Below are 24581 nucleotides of genomic sequence, written 5' to 3' on the forward strand. Positions count from 1 at the left end.
GATTAATTATATAATTTAATCAGCCTAAAGCACACTAGAAACTACAATATATACAATAGGAGATCTACAGAATATACATATGTCAGAGTACAGTTACAATCAAAGCATGGGTTACAAACAGGCATACACAGTTCCAGCAGTTACCTTGTGCGTCTGGCCACAGGGGGGCGCCATAGACCAGGTTTCCAGGAACTCCCTCACAGGTCTTTCCCAACCAGGCCCCCGAGCAAAAGAACACTGGAAAATGGCCGAAGTAGGGTTATCAACCTGGGCAAATCCAGGTCCCCTCCTACCTTAGTGACCTCAGAGGGAGCACTGCTTCACCCCTGGCTGGAGTTATGGACAAAATCCACAACATGGAATATGGGCCATAACTTTGCCTGGGAGCGTCGTAGGCGGACATCAATGCTCTCATTGTGACAGTTATGAATTTAGCTACAGAATGAGAGGACTCATGACTTGTCTACTAGTTCCACATTGGCTGATATCACGTTTGGGGTATTTCCCCAGGTCCTGCTCCCATAAAAAGGGTGTGCCAGCATCGTCCGCATGCGGAGACACCATTTTTATGGTTGCCATATTTATCGGAAATATGGCTTGCGAGATATGAACCATTTTTTACTGGAGTCGTCCTGTCTGGATACTTCCAAGCTTGCTAACTAGATAGCAGCCCCTACTACAGGGTCACGGCAGGGAGTCATCCTGTGTCCATTGTTCCCACATCACCTAATCTCCATATCACAGGAGATGGCCATGGGATGTGTTGCTAGGATGTGACACCTTCACAGATGCTGGACATCTGAGAACAAGAAGGGAGGGGGCACTGCCATGGAGTGATGAGAGCGATTATGACTGGAAATCATAATTCATCTTCATATCCCAGGGTTTGCCTCACACCTCCCCCCTTTTGAGGGCGCTAGGGGGCAGCACACTCCGGTGTTCCCCCGTGCGCCCGTCCGCGACCTCTCCTTGTCGGGACAGCCCGTCTGCGTTACCGTGGTCCCGGCCCCTTTTGTGTCGAATGGTGAAGTTGTATTGCTGGAGCGCCAGGCTCCATCGCAACAACCTGCCATTCGTCCCGGAGACAGTGTGTAACCAGCTGAGGGGATTGTGGTCCGTCTCCACGATGAAGTGGCGCCCGTATAGATAGGGTTGCAGACGCTGCAGAGCCCACACTATGGCTAGGCATTCCTTCTCCATTGTGGAATAGGCTACTTCCCTCGGTAACAGCTTCCTGCTCAGGTACAAGACTGGGTGCTCTTGGCTCGCAGAGTCCACCTGGCTGAGTACCGCACCGAGGCCGAAGTCACTGGCGTCGGTCTGTACTACAAACGGCCGCGTGAAGTCGGCTGCCTGTAGCACGGGCGGGCTGGACAGGGCGTCCTTTAGGGCCCGGAAGGCTGTCTCGCAGTCCACTGTCCAATCGACTGCAGAGGGCAGCTTCTTCTTGGTGAGGTCCGTCAAGGGCTTTGCCAGGCTACTATAGCATGGAACAAACCTCCTATAGTACCCAGCGGTCCCCAAGAAGGACATCACCTGCTTCTTGGTCCTGGGGGTGGGCCAGGATGCGATGGCTTCCACTTTCTCAGGCTCGGGCTTCAGTGTTCTCCCGCCTACCCGGTGACCGAGGTACTGGACCTCGCTCATGGCCAGCTGACACTTTCCCGGCTTGATGGTCAAACCTGCCTGGTGGATCCGCCTGAGCACCTGTGCTAGATGCTCTAGGTGATCTTCCCAGGTGGGACTGAAGACGGCAATGTCATCCAGGTACGCGGCCGCGTACCCTTCAAGTCCCTTGAGCAGGGTGTTGACCATCCGCTGGAAAGTGGCAGGGGCATTCCTCATCCCGAATGGCATCACCGTGGACTCGTACAGTCCAAATGGGGTAATAAAGGCAGAGCGTTCCCTGGCCTTGCGAGTCAGGGGGATCTGCCAATATCCCCGGCTTAGATCCATGATGGTCAGGTACTGAGCCCCGGCCAACTGATCGAGCAGGTCATCGATGCGTGGCATTGGGTACGCATCGGCGACTGTGACAGCATTGAGCCCCCTGTAGTCCACGCAGAACCGAGTGGTTCGGTCCTTCTTAGGGACGAGGACTACAGGCGAGGCCCAAGCGCTGTTGGATGCCTGGATCACCCCCAGCTTCAGCATCTCGTCAATCTCCTGGCGCATGTGTTGCTGCACCTCCAGGGAGACCCGATATGCTGAACGCCGGATCGGGGGATGATCCCCAGTGTCCACGTGATGGACAGCCAAGTTAGTCCTTCCGGGCTGGTTGGTAAACAACCCCCGGAAGGGGTGTAGGGTGGCCCACAGCTGGGACCGTTGGTCCTCCAAGAGCTGGTGGCCAACCTCCACATCCTCAATGGATCCGCCTGCCCTAACCTGGGCTAGCATATCCAAGAGGGTTTCCGCTTCTCCCTCCTCGGGCAGGTTGCACACGGGGAGCGCACATGCCTCCCGCTCATGATGTGCCTTCATCATGTTCACATGGAAGGGCTTCCGCCTTCCACGGGCAGGGTCCAGGGTGACCAGGTACGTCACAGGGTTGAGCTGCTGGTACACGAGGTATGGGCCTTCCCAGGCTGCCTGAAGCTTGTCCTGTGGTACGGGGACCAGTACCCACACCTTTTGACCCACTTGGTAGGTCCTCTCACAAGCGTTCTGGTCGTACCAACGCTTCTGATCGGCCTGGGCTTGAGCCATATTGTCGTGTACCAGTTGCGTCAAGGCCTGCATTTTGTCCCGGAAGCGCATGACATACTCGATAACCGACACTCCAGGGGTGGCCAAATCCCCTTCCCAAGCCTCTTTCACCAGAGCCAGGGGGCCCCGCACACGTCGCCCGTACAGGAGCTCAAACGGTGAGAATCCTGTTGAGGCCTGTGGAACCTCCCGGTAAGCAAATAACAGGTGTGGGAGATACCGCTCCCAGTCACGCCCATGGGAGTCGACCAACATCTTAAGCATCTGCTTTAAGGTGCCATTAAACCGCTCGCACAGGCCATTAGTCTGTGGATGGTACGGGCTGGCCACCAGATGTCGCACCTGGACTTGCTTACAGAGGGCCTCCATCAGCTGGGACATGAATTGGGTCCCCCGGTCAGTGAGCATTTCCTGGGGAAAACCCACTCGGGAGAAAATCTCCAGCAATGCGGTGGCCACCTTGTCAGCCCGAATGGACGACAAGGCCACTGCTTCTGGGTACCGGGTGGCATAGTCCACTACCGTCAGTATGAAGCGTTTCCCGGAGCTGCTGGGGATGGCCAGCGGGCCGACCAGATCCACAGCCACCCTCCTGAAAGGCTCATCGATGATTGGCAGAGATACTAGTGGGGCTTTGGGGTGTGGCCCCGCCTTCCCCACTCTCTGACAGGTTTCACACGAACGGCAGTAGGCAGCCACATCGGCCCCCATTTTTGGCCAGTAGAAATGCTGGTTTAACCTGGCCTTGGTCTTAGCGATCCCTAGGTGTCCGGCCATCGGAATCTCATGTGCGATCCGCAACAACTCCGTCCGGAACGGATAGGGTACCACCAACTGTCGGTCCCTGGGCCACGCCTCCGGTGAACCCTGCTGGACCGTGGCCCGGTACAGCCGTCCTTGGTCCCAGACCACTCGCTCCGGGTCAGAGTCCGAGGGAGGCTGTGCCGCCTGCTCCTTAAGAGCTTTCAGGCTGTCGTCAGCTTCTAACGCTGCCTGAAACCCCTGACTAGATGTGGCCAGAATCGACGAGACTGTCACATCTTCAGTCAGTACCCCGGGACCTGTGTCCTGGCCTCCGCCTGACTCGGCTGCCACTTGGTCAGAAGGGGAAGAGCTATCGGACCTCCGGGAGGCCCCTTGGCTTCCAGCACTCCCACTGCGGGTGACAGCGGCCACAGCCGCTGCGACCGTGGGTCGTGCCTGCTCCTCCTCCGTTCCTGACCAAGTCGCCGGTTCAGGCAGACCTACCTGGCTTCCTGACACCCCGGTTGTGGGGGAACCATGCACCGAGATCTTACCTGGGAGCACTTCCGCTCCTGGACCGGCCCCAATCTCACCTGCCTGTTCCCCTCCTGCAGCAACAGAACCCCGCTGTGAAATCTCTGGGGACCCCACATTTGCTGTGGTAGCCCCCACCCCACACACTGGTCCTCCCCCTGCAGCACCCTGCTCTCTGCTTATCCCTGCAGAGGGCAACAGATCCCAGCTCACTGGCTGGTTACTTGTAGAGGCATTGTCACACCTTTCTCTGACCCCCTCCCCTGTCACAGCTGCAGCTGAGTGTGTGTCTATGGTGTCTATGCAAGCAGAAATATCAGAGTTCACTCCCTCCTCCCTTACATCATTCATAGATAACACATTAACATTGTTAGGAGTCATGTCAGTACGGGCTGAAGGTTCAGCCCTTGGGGGGGGCCCAAACTGGGAGGTTATCTGCCCCAAATCTGTCCCAAGTAGCACGTTTGCAGGGATCCGATCAGTTACCCCCACCTCCCTCACCCCTCGCCCTGCGCCCCAGTCCACATAAATGTCAGCAACAGGCAGCGCCGGGTCAATGCCTCCAATCCCGGAGACAGCGAGGGTTTTTCCAGGGATCAAGTCTTGGGGGGACACCATCCCAGGCCGCACCAGAGTCACCTCCGAGGCGCTGTCTCGCAATCCTATGGTCACAGACCGGCCGACGGTGACAGGTTGGAAGCTGTCCAGGGACCTACCACCACCCCCACCCACACAATACACCTTGGGCGGCCCTTGGGACGGGGACGGAGCCGGGGCCTTGGGACGCTGAGGGCACATGGCCTTGAAGTGTCCAGGTAGGTTGCACTGGTGGCACCGTCTTGGTTCTGCCACGGGCCTGGAGAGGGGAGTTGAGGGGGACACCCCCTGCAGTCTAGGGGCAGGTGGGGCAGTCGCAGAGTTCATCTTACCCCCTCTCCAGGTGCTGCTGGTGGCTGCTCTCCTGGCCTCAGGAGCCCGATTGTTGGTGTAGTCATCGGCCAGGGCAGCTGTAGCCGTGGACCCCTTTGGCTTCTGGTCTCGGATGAACTGGCGGAGATCCTCAGGGCAGTTCCACAAGAGTTGCTCCGTGATGAACAAGTCCAGGATCTCCGGTCCGGTGGAAAGCTGCAGGCCTTGGGTCCAGTGGTCGGCAGCTCGGGCAAGTGCCCGCCGGTGGTCAGCCCAGGAGTCCTTTGGTCCCTTTTGCAGGGTCCGGAACTTCTTGCGGTAGGACTCTGGAGTGAGGTTGTACTGTTGGATCAGGGCCCGCTTGATGGTGTCGTAGCCCTGATCTGCCTCAGCAGGCAAGTCCCCAAGGATATCCAGGGCCTTACCCCTTAGACGGGGGGTCAGGTATTTGGCCCACTGATCCTTGTCCAGATGGTGCTGCAAGCAAGTCCGTTCAAAAGCAGTCAGGAAAGAGTCCAAGTCTCCACCCTTCTCCAGCACGGGAAAGTCCTCAACACGGACCTTTGGAAGTTTGGTGTCTTGAAGGTCACGTGTGGCTGATGAGGGTCGGAGCTGAGCTAGCTGCAGCTGGTGGTCACGCTCTGCCTGTTGCTGTCGCTCTTCACGCGCTGCCTGCCGCTCCGCAGCCTCAGCGTCACGCGCTGCTTGCCGCTCCGCAGCCTCACGCGCTGCTTGTCGCTCACGCTCGGCCATGAGTATCTCGTAGGTATCCCGGTCTCCAGCCATAAGCCTGGCCAAGGCAGCTTGAAGGAGGGCCTCTGCACCTCTCAGGCCGGAGGGATTGGCAAGTGGTGATCTGCGGCACGCTGCAGAGCCTGGTGATTCACTGTCCATTGCAGAGCGGAGGGCTGGCATCTGGCTCGTTGAGGACCCTTGGGTGAGCTGCTCCTCATCTTGTCCATAATTGCCAGGTTGTGCGCTGTCCTCTGCAGAACGGTTTTCTGGCGTCGAGCTCCTGGAGGACTCGTGGGCAACCTCCTCATTGCTGTCCACAGCACCGTCCTCCCTCTCTTCGGCTCCTGCCTTAGCATTGGCCAGTTGCATAGCTCTGCTCCTGGTGCCATCAGCCATTCTTGCAGACTTTTGGTCACTGACACAGAACTGACACCTGATGCGCCCACACACCTTACAGTATCTGCACTCTGACACTCTAGTGTTGAGCTAGTCTGAAGACCCCAGCAGCCACAGCTGCTGCTGGCAGTCTTTAGTGTCTGGGAGTATGGGTCTCACACTCACACACACTATTATCTCGATCCCACCGCTTGCCACCAATATGTCACGAACCACCGGGGGGGTCACTCAGAAATCCCCCGCGCTGGCTACCAGTACGTCACAATCGGGGGGTAACAAGTGGGGGTCACCCCTCCTTTATACCTCCCAACCGACAGACAGAGCACGTGACGCGCTCTCTAGCGCCCCTCTTATAGTCAGGCCAATTATGGAATTGCCCGACAATAAGCAAGGAGGCCGCTATACTACTTATGCCGATTATTGAAGGGTCCCCGGTGAGAGTAGGGTATATATTCCCCCGACCTCCGCGGGCGGAATATATAAAACCTCCCCGAATCTCACTGGCCTCCCCACAATAATCCTTGGCACAACTCGCTGCCACCAACCGCTTCACGGTAACTATTAGCCGAACACACAGACGTGGGATTCAAGATCGAGATAACAGAACAGCCCAAGATTAATTATATAATTTAATCAGCCTAAAGCACACTAGAAACTACAATATATACAATAGGAGATCTACAGAATATACATATGTCAGAGTACAGTTACAATCAAAGCATGGGTTACAAACAGGCATACACAGTTCCAGCAGTTACCTTGTGCGTCTGGCCACAGGGGGGCGCCATAGACCAGGTTTCCAGGAACTCCCTCACAGGTCTTTCCCAACCAGGCCCCCGAGCAAAAGAACACTGGAAAATGGCCGAAGTAGGGTTATCAACCTGGGCAAATCCAGGTCCCCTCCTACCTTAGTGACCTCAGAGGGAGCACTGCTCCACCCCTGGCTGGAGTTATGGACAAAATCCACAACATGGAATATGGGCCATAACTTTGCCTGGGAGCGTCGTAGGCGGACATCAATGCTCTCATTGTGACAGTTATGAATTTAGCTACAGAATGAGAGGACTCATGACTTGTCTACTAGTTCCACATTGGCTGATATCACGTTTGGGGTATTTCCCCAGGTCCTGCTCCCATAAAAAGGGTGTGCCAGCATCGTCCGCATGCGGAGACACCATTTTTATGGTTGCCATATTTATCGGAAATATGGCTTGCGAGATATGAACCATTTTTTACTGGAGTCGTCCTGTCTGGATACTTCCAAGCTTGCTAACTAGATAGCAGCCCCTACTACAGGGTCACGGCAGGGAGTCATCCTGTGTCCATTGTTCCCACATCACCTAATCTCCATATCACAGGAGATGGCCATGGGATGTGTTGCTAGGATGTGACACCTTCACAGATGCTGGACATCTGAGAACAAGAAGGGAGGGGGCACTGCCATGGAGTGATGAGAGCGATTATGACTGGAAATCATAATTCATCTTCATATCCCAGGGTTTGCCTCACATACACGTTTTCTTCTAAAGATTGTTTAAAGCCAATCTGAGAGCAGTATAATGTACAGACGAGACCTCGATACCACTGATTTGTTACTAAGCTGCAGTTTTGATAAAATTACTGTTATCAGCAAGACATGATCACTTTGAGAACTAGTAAACCTGCTGCCATGTAGTCCTCTATATTGATCAGCTTTGTATGACCCATCCCACACCACTAATTGGCAGTTTTCTGCCTATGCACAGTGTACACAGAAAGCTGCCAATCAATAGTGTGGGCGGGGTTATACAGAGCTCAACATTCAGAAAACTGGTAGCTATGCAGAAAAAAAATGGGATTTTGTAAAAATCACATCCAGCAGCCCAGTACGTGACATCACTGGAATCAGGGTCTCTGCCCCTACATCACCTAGTGACAGATTCCTTTTAGAAAGAAAAAAAAAAAGGGACTCCAAACCACATAGAAGGGTGTCACCAAGAAAGGATGTAAAGCGCCCACAGCAATTCATTTTCTGCTGCGATTCAGTCACTGGCAGCATACATATCCAGCGATGAGGGATCAGTACAGATGGATATAGACAAGCAGTGCAGTCCCTGCAGCCACAGCCCCAATATCCTCCTCCACCAACGCACTGCAGCATCACATGCACTCACAGTAAGCAGCTCATCAGTCTCATTAGGTACAAAACGTCATCCCTGTTCATGTAGATCAGCAGCAGGAAAGGTTTTGTGACTCATCCTGTAGAGCAGCGATGCCGGAATCAGACGGCTGTGAGCAGAAGAATTGCATTAATACCGTACTCACGTCTAATATGCAATGCAATGTGAACAAAAATGTGGCTTAACTGGAAACCTTCCTGCAGGAAAGTATCAGTCTGCTCATTACGTATGCTCACGAGATGTCATACTCCTAGCATGAACACATACCTTTCCATCACTGCCATTAATCACAATGGAGATAGGCCGCACCATCGGCTCTCTAGCTGATGACAAGGACTACCGGCCTCATTTTCTTCCTAAAATTGAAGGTCTGAGAGGCTGAACACCCGCACCCTTTTATTACCCCTTATTGACTTCTCATAAAATATACCCTGGACTACCCTTTAAAAGATAGAGGGGGAGGTTCAAGCTGCACAAAGTCATGATGGAAGGTGCAGAGCACACTATCAAGATTCCCCAGAGCGAGCAGGCTGTCAAGTGACCACCTGGATGCGATCTGTATTCTTCTGGACATGTGCAGACTAGACTTGATCAGTATCTCTCTATAGAAGAGAATTGAGAGAAGTCAAATTAGTTTGGTTGGCAGTGACCATATAAATGTGGTTACGTGACTGACAACTAGCACTGGGAGGCGATTTATATACTTCTAGACATGGGCAGACTAGACTTGATCGGCACCTCTCCATAAAAGACAACTGGGATAAGTCAGGTTAGTTTGGTTGGCATGTGACTCCATAAATGTGGCTATGTGACTGATAACTGGCACTGGGAAATCATGACAGCATGCACACTGTCAAGATTCCCGGAAGCGAGCAGGCTGTCAGGTGACCACCTGGATGTGATCTGCATGCTTCTGGACACATACAGACTAGACTTGATGAGCACCTCTCCATAGGAGAGAATTGGGAGAAGTCAGATTAGTTTGGTTGGCGTGCGACTACATAAATGTGGATACGTGACAGATGACCAGCACCAAAAATGCTGGGAAATCATGACCGCATGCGCACTGTCTACTCTCACGATTCAGCGGTCTGCAGATGTTTAGCCCAAGTCTGGACAACCCCTCACGGTGCCACTGATCCTGGAATTAATATTTAACTCCCCCTAACAAATATAAAGCCTTCTGTTCCATTTGTTGTAACCTGGAAGCAATGATATCAGTCAATCGTCAATCTACCACAAGCACAAAATCACAGTCGTCTCGAAGAAATGTGCCGTGTCCATGACTAGAGTTTACACATCCGATGCTTACAATGTAGAAAACCACCATGAAAAGTCCTCTACAAACACAGCTCAGTCTTCTCCCATTGACTGTAAAGCGGGATTATGTGTCCCTGAGAACGACAGCTGTGAACCACATGGACGTGACCTTCCTGTTACCGATGTGATACTGAAGCCGCTACCAGTACATGCAGGGAGACATTTTTACCAGTACAACTACACCATTTTTCTAGCACCACCTCATTGTAAATCAGACTCATTCAGGAAGCGTGCCATATTTAGTGTCATGGGCAAAAGCGTTGGCACCCTTAAAATATGAAAATCACATCTGAAACCAGTTAAAAAGGAGAGATGTTCACTCAGTTGTTGCCTTGTGTGCCACACGACACATGGAGAACAGAAAGAGGACAACTGTCTGAGGAAATGAGAACCAAAATTGTTGAAAAATATCAACAATCTCAAAAGGTACAAGTCCATGTCCAGAGATCTTGATGTTCCTTTGTCCACAGTGCACAACATAAAAAATTAACAACCCATGGCACTGTAGCTAATCTTCTTGGATGTGGACGACAGAGAAATGATGAAAGGTTGCAACTCAGGATAGTCCTAATGGTGGATATCCAGCCCCAATCAAGTTCCAAAGAAATTCAAGCTGTCCTGCAGGCTCAGGGTGCCTCAGTATCAGTACAAAGTATCCGTCCACATTTGAATTAAATTAAATGCTATGCAGGAGATCCAGGATGACCCCGCTGCTGACACAGACATTAAAAAAAAGCTAGACTGCAGCTTGCCAAAACGGAAGTGGGTAACCCAAAATCCTTCTGGGAAAGTGTGTTGTGGACAGAGGAGACCAAGATAGAGTTGTTTAGTAAAGTATATCATTCTACTGTTTACGGACAACTGAATGAGAGCTACAAAGAAAGGAAGGAACACACTACCTACAGTCACATATGGTGGAGGTTCAAAAATGTTTTGAGGCTGTTTTACTGCTCTGTCACTGGGTGCTTTGACTGTGTGCAAGACATCATGAAACCTGAAGATTAACAAAGGATTTTGGGTAACAATATAGTGTCCATTATATCAGAAAGCTGGGTTTGGGTCCAATGTTATGGGTATTCCAGCAGAACAATGAGTTCAGATCTAAATCCCATTGAACAGCTGAGCAGAGATCTTACAAATGCTATTGAGAGAAGACGCCTTCAAATATGAGACCTGGAGCAGTTCATAAAGAAGAGTCAGAGATTCCAGTTGAGCGGTGGAAGAAGTCTTCAATTGCAGTTATTTATTCCAAAAGGGTGTGCAACCATATATTAAAGTTGATGGTGACAACAATTTTGTCTGGCCTATTTTTGGGTTTTGGGTGAACTTATATGCAAGTTTTTTATGTGTTGCACCAATACACACAAAGGAAATAAATGAGTATAAACAAAACATATAATTACAATAATTTTCTGGAACAATTTCAATGGTGCAAACACTTGTACAAAGCCCTGGGCTATTTTTCTGACATATTAGGCCAGGCTTTCAAGTCACCCGTCATCCACCGATTGGCACAACACATCCAAACCTCCCCATCTAAGGTGAGACTAGATGAAGACAAGCAAAGTACTGTATCTACTAAACTGCAGTATAAAATACATTGCCAAGAGGGCACACAGCCACATAATAAGCAGGATACATAAGCCTTGCTACTGCCTAGCACCAAGATAATATCCCGTACCTTACATTACTGCTAACACCCCAATAACAGGAGGCAAAACCTTAAGGCTCCGTCACACTAAGCAACATCGCTAGCAACATCGCTGCTAACGAACAACTTTTGTGACGTTGCTAGCGATGTTGCTGTGTGTGACATCCAGCAACAACCTGGCCCCTGCTGTGAGGTCGTTGGTTGTTGCTGAATGTCCTGGGCCATTTTTTAGTTGTTGCTGTCTCGCTGTGAAGCACAGATCGCTGTGTGTGACAGCGAGACAGCAACAACTAAATGTGCAGGGAGCAGGAGCCGGCTTCTGCGGAGGCTGGTAACCAATGTAAACATCGGGTAACCAAGAAGCCCTGTCCTTGGTTACCCGATATTTACCTTTGTTACCAGCCTCCGCCGCTCTCACTGTCAGTGCCGGCTCCTGCTCTGTGCACATGTAGCTGCAGCACACATCGGGTTAATTAACCCGATGTGTGCTGTAGCTAGATGAGCAGGGAGCCAGCGCTAAGCATTGTGCGCTGCTCCCTGCTCTGTGCACATTTAGCTGCAGAACACATCGGGTAATTAACCCGATGTGTGCTGTAACTAGGAGAGCAGGGAGCTAGCGCTCAGTGTGCGCTGCTCCCTGCTCTCTGCACGTGTAGCTCCGTGCAGGTGGTAACCAAGGTAAATATCGGGTTGGTTACCCGATATTTACCTTAGTTACCAAGCGCAGCATCTTCCACGCGGCGCTGGGGGCTGGTCACTGGTTGCTGGTGAGCTCACCAGCAACTCGTGTAGCGACGCTCCAGCGATCCCTGCCAGGTCAGGTTGCTGGTGGGATCGCTGGAGCGTCGCAGTGTGACATCTCACCAGCAACCTCCTAGCAACTTACCAGCGATCCCTATCGTTGTTGGGATCGCTGGTAAGTTGCTTAGTGTGACTGGACCTTTAGTGTGAACAGGGCCAAAGTTACACATTTGTAGAAGACAATAGAATCAACCTTGTTAAAGAGATTGGAAATGGATAACTACAAGCGTATACCCACAGTCCACCTAAAGAGGTACCGAATTCTTTTTTTTTTTTATTTTTTTTTTTAATTTTGTTTATTAAGTAACAGATCAACCAGGTAGAAATAAAGACATGCACAATGCTTACATGTGAAACTGTAAGGGTGAGGCCACACGGGGATTACTGCGAGTGCATGTATAACACTCGGCACATGTTTGCAGAACAGCAGGAGCAGAGTGTCATGGGATCAGACCACAGCTGTGGAGGAGAGGGCCGGCGCCGCGGAGGAGAGGGCCGGCGCCGCGGAGGAGAGGGCCGGCGCCGCGGAGGAGAGGGCCGGCGCCGCGGAGGAGAGGGCCGGCGCCGCGGAGGAGAGGGCCGGCGCCGCGGAGGAGAGGGCCGGCGCCGCAGAGAGCATATTCCAGATACCTGGGGTGCATGTGCACCTTAACAAGACACAGAGAACAAAAGAAGAAACATAACAAAAGTATCACAGTGATCGTAATATATTTACTACAATATAAGGGCGGCTTTGCACGTTGCAACATTGCACATGCGATGTCGGTGGGGTCAAATCGAAAGTGACGCACTTCCGGCGTCACTTTCGACATCGTAGTGTGTAAATCCTAGATGATACGATTAACGAGCGCAAAAGCGTCGTTATCATATCATCGTTGCAGGCTCAGACTTTTTCACAATTATGCTGCAGCGACAGGTACGATGTAGTTCCTTGCTCCTGTGGCTGCACACATCACTGTGTGTAACGCCGCAGGAGCGAGGAACATCAGCTTACCTGCCGCCGGCGGCTCTACAGAAGGAAGGAAGTGGGCGGGATGTTTACATCCTGCTCATCTCCGCCCCGCCGCCGCTATTGGCCGCCTGCTGTGTGACGTCGCTATGACACCGCACGACCCGCCCCCTTAGGAAGGAGGCGGGTCGCCGGCCAGAGTGACGGTCGCAGGGCAGGTGAGTGCATGTGAAGCTGGCGTAGCGATAATTTTCACTACGCCAGCTATCACAAGATATCGTACCTGCGACGGGGGCGGGGACTATCGCGTGCGACATCGCAGCATCGGCTTGCGATGTCACAACATGCAAAGCCCGACTAAGAGTGAACGGGCAATTCAGACAGTTTTTACACTTAGGCGGATAGTGTCAGAGGAGAGGAACTCCTCATCTCCCACACCGTATTATATTTCTCAGGGCAGCCTCAATTTTGATACACTGTCCGTTTATAGGGGAGCATTGCATTTACTAGCTCCACCCATGCACGCACCGTCAGGGGGGGGAACTGCCCATCCATCGCAGGGCAATGAGTTTCCTATCCATAAATAGGGACTCCCGGAGGAAGATTTTATGGTGATGAGACCAGGTTCTCCTCGTCCAGGACTCCAAAGAGACAGAGAAGTGGGTCAAGAGGTGTAGGGAGGACAGGAGTGATACCACCTCATGCCAAAAGGCAGCGATTACCGGGCAGATCATATGGACGAAGAATGGGTCCTCCCCATAACACCGCGGACACTCTGACAACTCTCATGTCGCATCTTAAACAATCTTTCTGAAGTAAGCTATGCCTGGAGTATATAGATGGCGATCATTTTGTTGTTAATTGACCGGGAAAGCGTAGTGGGTGATTCCAAGACTTCCTTCCTGTCATCCTGTTAAAGGTTGGGGACTCATTCCCCACAGACAGTAGGTATGTATACAAAGATGAGATCAACCCTTTCGTGCCCGGAGACCGAAGAATCCCTATGAAGGGAAAAGAGGATATTAGAAGGGTCCGAGGAGTCCCCTCATGTGGTGCAGGATCGCCGTTCTAAGCTGCAAGTACCTAAAAAAGTGACATCTAGCAACACTGAGCTTGGATTGGATCTGGTCAAAGGATAACAATACATAGATCTCACCAAGATAGAAAACACCATGCGCACTGCAGAATGTGGAAGACGGGTGATCCGATAACATGGGGAAATACGCATTTTGCCATAGGGGCATTTCAGCTATAACATCAGAGAAATGCAGGACCTTTTTCGCCTGCCTCCACACCTGCCGCGCCAGCCTGTGAAGGGGTAACAACCTCTCGATCCCCCCAACCCACAATTCAAGAAAACCAAGCAGACAATATATCCCCACCGCATGAGCCAAATGGCTCTCGGAATTAGGCAAGACAGAGCCAGGCATCCAGGAGGATATCGCCTTTAACTGGCCCGCTAAATAATAATAAAAGAAATCTGGCAATGGTGTCCCACCCAGTGGTATAGACCTATGGAGGGTAGTAGCTTTAGCTTTGGTCTTGCATTGCCCCATACAAACCCAGTTATTAGCGTATTTAGGGATAAAAAGGATGATTTGGGGACTAACACTAAAGAGGTATTCTTAGTTTAAAAGTTATTGAATAGGTCATACCCACACATTCACGGGGGTCCAACCACTGGGACCCCGCCGATTCCAAGAATTGGGGTTTTGAAAAGAAGACCTGTGTGACTGGAGTGGAGGTCGATCATGTGCACTGCTGCTCTATTCAGTCTTATGGGAGTGGTGGAGATTGCTGAGTGCAGCACTCGATTGGTCTTCGGCGCTCCCATAAGAATGAATGGAGTGGAGGTCAATCGTGTGCATTGCTGCTCCATTCATTCTTATAGGAGTGCTGAAGACCAATTGGCAATGTCCGGTGCTCCCATAAGAATGAATGGAGCTGCAGTGCACACGATCGACCTCCGCTCCAGGCACATAGGGCTCTTCTGGATAGCTTTGAGGATTAAAACATGACTGATAGATCCAGTCGATGTGGAGTAGGCAGCTATCGTGTAGGTGTCACATTAGTACAGGTACACGACACCCGCTGATCCAACATGTGTCTCGCGATGTATCAGATGTGACCCATTTCAGTAATCTGGAGGATTTTCTTAAACTTCATGTCTGAAAAAAAACAAAATACCTTTGCCTTTTCTTTTAATGCTTGCCATAAAAAAAAAAAATAAAAGAAAAACCGCTATGCACACAAAGTGCAGGGATGAAAGCAGACCACACAGAGGATTAACCACAGGCGGCCTCTTCCTAGCCCGGTCACAGCCGAGTGCGCAGTGTTTACACAGACGCGGTGTAACTTATACAGACCTGTTCCATATTACCTCCGAGACTGTCAGGTAATAAAAGCTACAGCAAGACAATTAGCCGACAGGTGAGCCGCAGCCAGACACATGCACCGCGCTCCACCGCACACAATGCAATCAGCTTACCAAGAATAAATTACACAAAACTCACCATTACCAAAAACCTGCAAAGTTACCCATTTTCTTGTATAGAAAATATTAAGCTCAGTTATCTTTCTTATGATTCTATACATATACTTCATACCAATAAAAAGAAGCATTTTACACTAGGTTCACTTTTCTATCACCATTTTCAACATATCAATATAGACAAGTGCTGGATACAATTTGTATAATAAATAAATGTGAATCTCAAAATGTTACAATGTGAGCTTATGTAATACTTCATCAGCCTTCTGTTTCTGCAGTAGGACACTGCTTTGGTTTTTTGGCAGTACCAGTAGTATAGGCATGCACAACCATCAGGCACCTACGGGTAGCACTAAGGTGTCAGACCCCTGCTGATAATAATAATAATTAATAATTGTATTCATTTATATTGCGCTATTAATTCCACAGCGCTTTACATACATTGGCAACACTGTCCCCATTGGGGCTCACAATCTAGAGTGCCTATCTGTATGTCTTTGGAGTGTGGGAGGAAACCTGAGACCCCGGAGGAAACCCACACAAACACGGGGAGAACATACAAACTCCATGCAGATGGTGTCCTTGGTGGGATTTGAACCCAGGACCCTAGCGCTGCAAGACTGCAGTGCTAACCACTGAGCCACTGTGCCGCCCATGCTGATCTAACTATCCAGTGAGTGGGTGAAAAATGCTTCATCTTGGAATACCCCTTAAAGGGAATCTATCACCAGGTTTTCTGAGAGCAGCATAATGTAGAGACAGAGACCCTGATTCCAGCGATGTGTCACATACTGAGCTGTTTGTTGTCATTTTGATAAAATCAAGGTTTTCTCTGCTGCAGATCTAGCAGTTATACAGAGTTCATGAATATGCTGGACTATCTGGCAGCACGCCAAGTAGTCCTCTAATGATAATCTCCTGCTGATTAAATAGTCATTTTTTCAAAACGACACTAAGCAGCCTAGTAAGTGACACATCGCTGGAATCAGGGTCTCTGTATCATGCTGCTCTAAGATTACGTTGCAAAAACCTGGTGACAGATTTCTTTTAAAGATTTCTGCTTCTTATCCTTTGCTATAGAAGAAAAGGGTAGTCTTAAACCAACTGAAGATGTTCTCCATGGCATCTACTGAACAGGTGGGCAGAGAGGCTCCAAATAACAAGTGGTCTCACTCTTCTAGATCATTTTTTTCCCTACAGCTCCCCGTGATTTTACAGCTAAGCCTCCACATTCAGCCCACAGCCCTGGACAGGTGGAAATTTTGATTGGCACGTCTAATTTTGGACTGAGGATTGAATTGTCTACTGGAGATGAGCAAACAAGCACTCCCGTGTATGGGGGAACCGGGTGTTAGATGAATGATCAGCCATCTAATGTGTATGCCAAACTTAATGGTCAGTCAACACGACCTGACCAGCGGCATCCTATGGCCACTGATTGTCACTGGGCAGACCAAAGGAAACAATGTACCCTGAGCCATCTATGCAAATCGCTCGGTGCGCACAGGTGATCATGTTTCTCGGCAGCACAAGTTCTGTTACACAGGACAATGCACCGCCGAGAATGATGGAGAAAAGATCATTTCACCCCATGAACGAGTGTTCTGCTTATTCACAATAATCTTGCTGTGTAAATGCCCCTTTATACAGAGAACAAATTCTAGTTGTCGGAGTGGAAAAGTATGGAAGGGGGCAAGGGTACTGATCATTTGTACTGAATAGACTCACACTCCACAGGGCTATGACCGGGATGAATAATCTTCTCATTTGAAATTATCACCGTGGTGTGAGGTGGGTGGAAGCGACAACCTCTGATCACAGAGCGTCCTTGGAGCCGGCTGTCCCTTTGTAGCCCACAAGGTCAGCTCCTTACCGGCTGCACATGTGTCATTTACAATTCCCCGTGTGGGACACTAATGACGTGGAGTATATACACAATAACATTTCTCAAAGTATTTGTCCAAATCTGTGAGAAAAGGGAGTAACTGTTCCATAAGGACACGTAACACCATCGATGGTTCCAGTTCATAGGGAATCTGGGAGGTTTTGTGAATTCCGATTGGTGGCAGCGCTGGACCTGATGTTCTGGTAATAATCGATATAGACAAAGCAGATGTGGTGCCACGTCAATAACCAAACTGATGATCGGGTGATATAAATCGCGACCAATGGGGAATCGAGTGGAAAAAAACCACTATGTAATCTGGGAAGTGAGTGACCCTGTAGGGACTTACCTGTAGTTCTGGTCGCTCAGTTAGTTCCCACAAAGCAAGCAAGAAAAGCATTAGTTATCCCTGCCGAGAGCAGATTCTGCCACTTAAGTACATCAGGACCCCATCACTGGGGGCCAAAGGGAGCCCCTCACTTCAGAAAGCGGATCTGGATCCCTAAGAGAAGAAAGAATATAAAAGAAAAACACAAAAACAATTAGAGATGTGCAAAAAAAAATCCAGCTTGTCTTCTGTAATCCCCCAAAAACTGGGCAGAGAGGGTTATAAAATATCAAAATGAGGAGTATCTCGTCCCCTCTGGTGATCTCTGCCGGGACCACAAGCTATGATGGCACATACATCAGACCGATGAGGTCGGTGATTGGCTGCAGCTGGAACAAGACTATCTTGGATGACGTCCCATTCAGTGCCTTGACCACTGCAGCCAATCACAGGCATCCAGGTAACTCAAGAAAAGAACCATCCTAACCTTCTAAAATAAAGAAAAAAATCTGCAGAAGACAGTTTTTTTCCAGTTTAGAAAATTACCTACAAAGCTATGAATGTGGATTTAAAGAATGGGCCAAGCTCTGAGGTCATGTCATAGGTGGTAAGAGGGATGGGTGGGGGGGGGGTACAATTATTGCTTTTCCTTAAAGGGGACCTGTCAGACTCGCACTGTAGCGGTCTGAATTGGAGTCTGGCCGCCCCTTTGTAGCCGGGGTTCTTTAGTCTGTGACACTGGAGTTTTCAGAGAAAACAGTTTTCCAGATCCAGGGACCAGCAATGGGAGCGGTCCTGTACCGCTGCAGCTATGGACACATGGGGAGGACCTGTCAATCACCTGAAGCGGGGAGAAGCCGGCTGGGGCGGCGCTCGACTAGTCAGCTCTCTCTATAGCCCCCGGCCAGATCTTCAAACACTTTCATAGAACAACATAACTGGCTGCAATCGAGCGCCAGGATCTGATCCATGTTTGGGCCCGTGGATTGTATCGGCCCAAACTGACAGTATAACTAAGCTCGTACCCCTGTAGGGACGCAGCCCTAAAACTACTGCACGTCTGCTGCTTTAAGTGCTTAATTCATCATTAAATGTCCTGTAATCTCAGGTGCCCGTGAGGGTGCCCAATGCACCCCTGGCAGAGATTTCATACATGTGCCAGCGCCTCCTGCCTAGTGACCGACATCCACTTCCCAGGATCCGGCGCTGTCTGCAGAGGGGTTTTTGCTTTACAGAGAGATTTGGGTTTATTTTACCCACGAGGAGCTGCTCCCTGCAGTCAGGAGGGAGGGCGCGCGCGCGCGCACAGTCAGGAGGCCGCGCGTGCGCACAGTCAGGAGGCCGCGCGTGCGCACAGTCAGGAGGCCGCGCGTGCGCACAGTCAGGAGGCCGCGCGTGCGCACAGTCAGAACGGTCCCTGTGCTCCAGACAACACGATCTGCACAGATAACACACACAACCTGCTAATCACATTAACATTGTGAAGACTTTCCCCCAGAATCCCTCCAAAGAGGCAGCCACTGGGGGTCTCCCTCCTAACGTGCCCTCCTCTGCCCCAGGTGGAGTCAGTCTCCAGTAACAGACTGAGGCAATCACAGGCTAGGAGAAAGGGTCTTTGGTAGTCAGGAGAGCGGGAGCAAAGAGACACGGTGTACAGCTCTAACATCAAGCCTGGACAATGACAGGCACAGTGCATGATGGGATGTAAGGATCCAGCACCTGTAGTGCTGGTAGAGTGACGACATGAATGCCTACTGAACAGAGGTGGATGCTGGGTTACAGAGCAGGAAAGGGGACATATTACTCTGGTGTATGCGCAGTAACAGCATGAGTGGAAGGATAGGGAGGACCCCATGTATGATTCCCCCCTGTAGCATGTCACCAGTGGGGACTCCTCACACCTGGCCCCCGTGTAGCATGTCACCAGTGGGAACTCCTCCCACCTGGCCCCCGTGTAGCATGTCACCAGTGGGAACTCCTCACACCTGGCCCCCGTGTAGCATGTCACCAGTGGGGGCTCCTCACACCTGGCCCCCGTGTAGCATGTCACCAGTGGGGGCTCCTCACACCTGGCCCCCGTGTAGCATGTCACCAGTGGGAACTACTCACACCTGGCCCCCGTGTAGCATGTCACCAGTGGGGGCTCATCACACCTGGCCCCCGTGTAGCATGTCACTGGTGGATCTCCTCACACCTGGCCCCCGTGTAGCATGTCACCAGTGGGGACTCCTCACACCTGGCCCCCGTGTAGCATGTCACCAGTGGGGACTCCTCACACCTGGCCCCCGTGTAGCATGTCACCAGTGGGGACTCCTCACACCTGGCCCCCGTGTAGCATGTCACCAGTGGGGCTCCTCACACCTGGCCCCCGTGTAGCATGTCACCAGTGGGGCTCCTCACACCTGGCCCCCGTGTAGCATGTCACCAGTGGGGGCTCCTCACACCTGGCCCCCGTGTAGCATGTCACCAGTGGGGATTCCTCACACCTGGCCCCAGTGTAGCATGTCACCAGTGGGGGCTCCTCACACCTGGCTCCCGTGTAGCATGTCACCAGTGGGGATTCCTCACACCTGGCCCCAGTGTAGCATGTCACCAGTGGGGCTCCTCACACCTGGCCCCCGTGTAGCATGTCACCAGTGGGGCTCCTCACACCTGGCCCCCGTGTAGCATGTCACCAGTGGGGGCTCCTCACACCTGGTCCTTGTGTAGCATGTCACCAGTGGGGATTCCTCACACCTGGCCTCAGTGTAGCATGTCACCAGTGGGGGCTCCTCACACCTGGCCCCCGTGTAGCATGTCACCAGTGGGGCTCCTCACACCTGGCCCCCGTGTAGCATGTCACCAGTGGGGCTCCTCACACCTGGCCCCCGTGTAGCATGTCACCAGTGGGGGCTCCTCACACCTGGCCCCCGTGTAGCATGTCACCAGTGGGGGCTCCTCACACCTGGCCCCAGTGTAGCATGTCACCAGTGGGGATTCCTCACACCTGGCCCCAGTGTAGCATGTCACCAGTGGGGGCTCCTCACACCTGGCCCCCGTGTAGCATGTCACCAGTGGGGATTCCTCACACCTGGCCCCAGTGTAGCATGTCACCAGTGGGGCTCCTCACACCTGGCCCCCGTGTAGCATGTCACCAGTGGGGCTCCTCACACCTGGCCCCCGTGTAGCATGTCACCAGTGGGGCTCCTCACACCTGGCCCCCGTGTAGCATGTCACCAGTGGGGGCTCCTCACACCTGGCCCCAGTGTAGCATGTCACCAGTGGGGGCTCCTCACACCTGGCCCCCGTGTAGCATGTCACCAGTGGGGCTCCTCACACCTGGCCCCCGTGTAGCATGTCACCAGTGGGGCTCCTCACACCTGGCCCCCGTGTAGCATGTCACCAGTGGGGGCTCCTCACACCTGGCCCCCGTGTAGCATGTCACCAGTGGGGGCTCCTCACACCTGGCCCCCGTGTAGCATGTCACCAGTGGGGCTCCTCACACCTGGCCCCCGTGTAGCATGTCACCAGTGGGGGCTCCTCACACCTGGCCCCAGTGTAGCATGTCACCAGTGGGGCTCCTCACACCTGGCCCCAGTGTAGCATGTCACCAGTGGGGCTCCTCACACCTGGCCCCCGTGTAGCATGTCACCAGTGGGGCTCCTCACACCTGGCCCCAGTGTAGCATGTCACCAGTGGGGGCTCCTCACACCTGGCCCCCGTGTAGCATGTCACCAGTGGGGCTCCTCACACCTGGCCCCCGTGTAGCATGTCACCAGTGGGGCTCCTCACACCTGGCCCCCGTGTAGCATGTCACCAGTGGGGGCTCCTCACACCTGGCCCCCGTGTAGCATGTCACCAGTGGGGGCTCCTCACACCTGGCCCCCGTGTAGCATGTCACCAGTGGGGCTCCTCACACCTGGCCCCCGTGTAGCATGTCACCAGTGGGGGCTCCTCACACCTGGCCCCAGTGTAGCATGTCACCAGTGGGGCTCCTCACACCTGGCCCCAGTGTAGCATGTCACCAGTGGGGGCTCCTCACACCTGGCCCCAGTGTAGCATGTCACCAGTGGGGCTCCTCACACCTGGCCCCAGTGTAGCATGTCACCAGTGGGGCTCCTCACACCTGGCCCCAGTGTAGCATGTCACCAGTGGGGCTCCTCACACCTGGTCCCCGTGTAGCATGTCACCAGTGGGGCTCCTCACACCTGGTCCCCGTGTAGCATGTCACCAGTGGGGCTCCTCACACCTGGCCCCCGTGTAGCATGTCACCAGTGGGGCTCCTCACACCTGGCCCCCGTGTAGCATGTCACCAGTGGGGGCTCCTCACACCTGGCCCCAGTGTAGCATGTCACCAGTGGGGCTCCTCACACCTGGCCCCAGTGTAGCATGTCACCAGTGGGGGCTCCTCACACCTGGCCCCAGTGTAGCATGTCACCAGTGGGGCTCCTCACACCTGGCCCCAGTGTAGCATGTCACCAGTGGGGCTCCTCACACCTGGCCCCAGTGTAGCATGTCACCAGTGGGGCTCCTCACACCTGGTCCCCGTGTAGCATGTCACCAGTGGGGCTCCTCACACCTGGTCCCAGTGTAGCATGTCACCAGTGGGGCTCCTCACACCTGGCCCCCGTGTAGCATGTCACCAGTGGGGCTCCTCACACCTGGCCCCCGTGTAGCATGTCACCAGTGGGGGCTCCTCACACCTGGCCCCAGTGTAGCATGTCACCAGTGGGGCTCCTCACACCTGGCCCCAGTGTAGCATGTCACCAGTGGGGGCTCCTCACACCTGGCCCCAGTGTAGCATGTCACCAGTGGGGCTCCTCACACCTGGCCCCAGTGTAGCATGTCACCAGTGGGGCTCCTCACACCTGGCCCCAGTGTAGCATGTCACCAGTGGGGCTCCTCACACCTGGTCCCCGTGTAGCATGTCACCAGTGGGGCTCCTCACACCTGGTCCCCGTGTAGCATGTCACCAGTGGGGCTCCTCACACCTCGGCCACTCACCTTCTCCCTCCTGCCAGCTGTGGTGGAGAGGAGGGGAGACCCCAGACTAGGCCCCCGCAGTACAGGGCTAGGGTCACAACTCCAGCCAATCACAGAGCAGTATCCGGGGCACCCCGGCTCCTCCAGACCCCACATAAAAGCGTAAACAGGTCGCGTCCAGGTAGCAGCCAATCAGGCGCCGTCCCCCGGGGCACTGACCCCTCGGCACATATTCCGTGGCCTCACCGTCTGCAGCTGCGATCCTCACACCGAGCAGTAATCGCACTGCGGTACCGGCCACGAACCGCCCGTACGGGAGCCAGACAGCTGTGTGATGTGCGGCTCCAGGTCCGCTATTCCGCGCATGCGCCGCAAGCTGGCATCCTACAGCCGAGCCTGCCCGGCTCTGTGTACACGGCGACGTCAGGGGAGGAAGACGGGGCGGTGCTGACGTCATCGCTATCCTGCAGTCTCCGCCCGCCCGCTCAAGGGGGCGTGGCTATGGTGTGACGTTAGTTTCTATTTAAAGGGATGTGCACGTTCCTGGGTCTGTGCCGAGCCCGTGACTAAAATGACAGTAACGCACCGATGTGGCCGAGTGTCTTGTGACGGATGGCTGCGATAGCCGGAGGCGCAAACCGCATGGTGGGATTAGCCGTGTCCACACGTGCAGCGGTCGGGCCAGATGCGTCATGTGTTAGTAACAACATCTGTCCTGAGCGCTTCCTCTACAATGGGGGAGGGTTTATTTATTTTTTTTATAAACTGTCTTGTTGCCCATATCAACCAATCCTAGCGCAGCTTTCATTCTGTATTTCACTTTAGAAGAAAGAAAACTGCGCCGTGATTGGTCACTAAGGGCAACAGGTTTTATTAGTAATAACAAACCGAACCTGTGCCCCTAATGGAGCCATAACTTATTTTATTTTTCCGTCAATATGGCCATATGAGGCTTGTTTTTTGTGGGACGAGTCATGTGCCAGTCCTTGATATCGGGTCACGGGCCAGTCCTTGATATCGGGTCACGGGCCAGTCCTTTATATCGGGTCACGGGCCAGTCCTTTATATCGGGTCACGGGCCAGTCCTTTATATCGGGTCACGGGCCAGTCCTTTATATCGGGTCACGGGCCAGTCCTTTATATCGGGTCACGGGCCAGTCCTTGATATCGGGTCACGGGCCAGTCCTTTATATCGGGTCACGGGCCAGTCCTTTATATCGGGTCACGGGCCAGTCCTTTATATCGGGTCACGGGCCAGTCCTTTATATCGGGTCACGGGCCAGTCCTTTATATCGGGTCACGGGCCAGTCCTTTATATCGGGTCACGGGCCAGTCCTTGATATCGGGTCACGGGCCAGTCATTTATATCGGGTCACGGGCCAGTCCGTTATATCGGGTCACGGGCCAGTCCTTGATATCGGGTCACGGGCCAGTCCTTGTTATCGGGTCACGGGCCAGTCCTTGATATCGGGTCACGGGCCAGTCCTTGATATCGGGTCACGGGCCAGTCCTTTATATCGGGTCACGGGCCAGTCCGTTATATCGGGTCACGGGCCATTCCGTTATATCGGGTCACGGGCCAGTCCTTGATATCGGGTCACGGGCCAGTCCTTGATATCGGGTCACGGGCCAGTCCTTGATATCGGGTCACGGGCCAGTCCGTTATATCGGGTCACGGGCCAGTCCGTTATATCGGGTCACGGGCCAGTCCGTTATATCGGGTCACGGGCCAGTCCGTTATATCGGGTCACGGGCCAGTCCGTTATATCGGGTCACGGGCCAGTCCGTTATATCGGGTCACGGGCCAGTCCTTGATATCGGGTCACGGGCCAGTCCTTGATATCGGGTCACGGGCCAGTCCTTGATATCGGGTCACGGGCCAGTCCTTTATATCGGGTCACGGGCCAGTCCTTTATATCGGGTCACGGGCCAGTCCTTTATATCGGGTCACGGGCCAGTCCTTTATATCGGGTCACGGGCCAGTCCTTTATATCGGGTCACGGGCCAG

The 24581-nt window shown here is 52.9% G+C and overlaps 1 protein-coding gene across 2 annotated transcripts in view; it reads right to left on the minus strand.

Annotated features, from left to right (window-relative positions):
• The window catches only part of TMEM184B (transmembrane protein 184B), a 96480-nt gene extending 73477 nt beyond the window's left edge, over positions 1–23003 (minus strand). For both annotated transcript variants that reach the window (XM_075321827.1, XM_075321826.1), the window contains exons 1-2: positions 22820–23003; positions 17633–17785 (exon numbers count right to left, since the gene is read on the minus strand). In XM_075321827.1, the coding sequence (XP_075177942.1) occupies positions 17633–17683 (51 nt within the window). In that variant the 5' untranslated portion in view covers positions 17684–17785; positions 22820–23003. The remainder of the gene's footprint in view (positions 1–17632; positions 17786–22819) is intronic.
• Between the last annotated feature and the right edge of the window lie 1578 nt (positions 23004–24581).

Source organism: Anomaloglossus baeobatrachus, chromosome 8, assembly GCF_048569485.1.
Source record: "Anomaloglossus baeobatrachus isolate aAnoBae1 chromosome 8, aAnoBae1.hap1, whole genome shotgun sequence".
Taxonomy (NCBI): Eukaryota; Metazoa; Chordata; class Amphibia; order Anura; family Aromobatidae; genus Anomaloglossus; species Anomaloglossus baeobatrachus.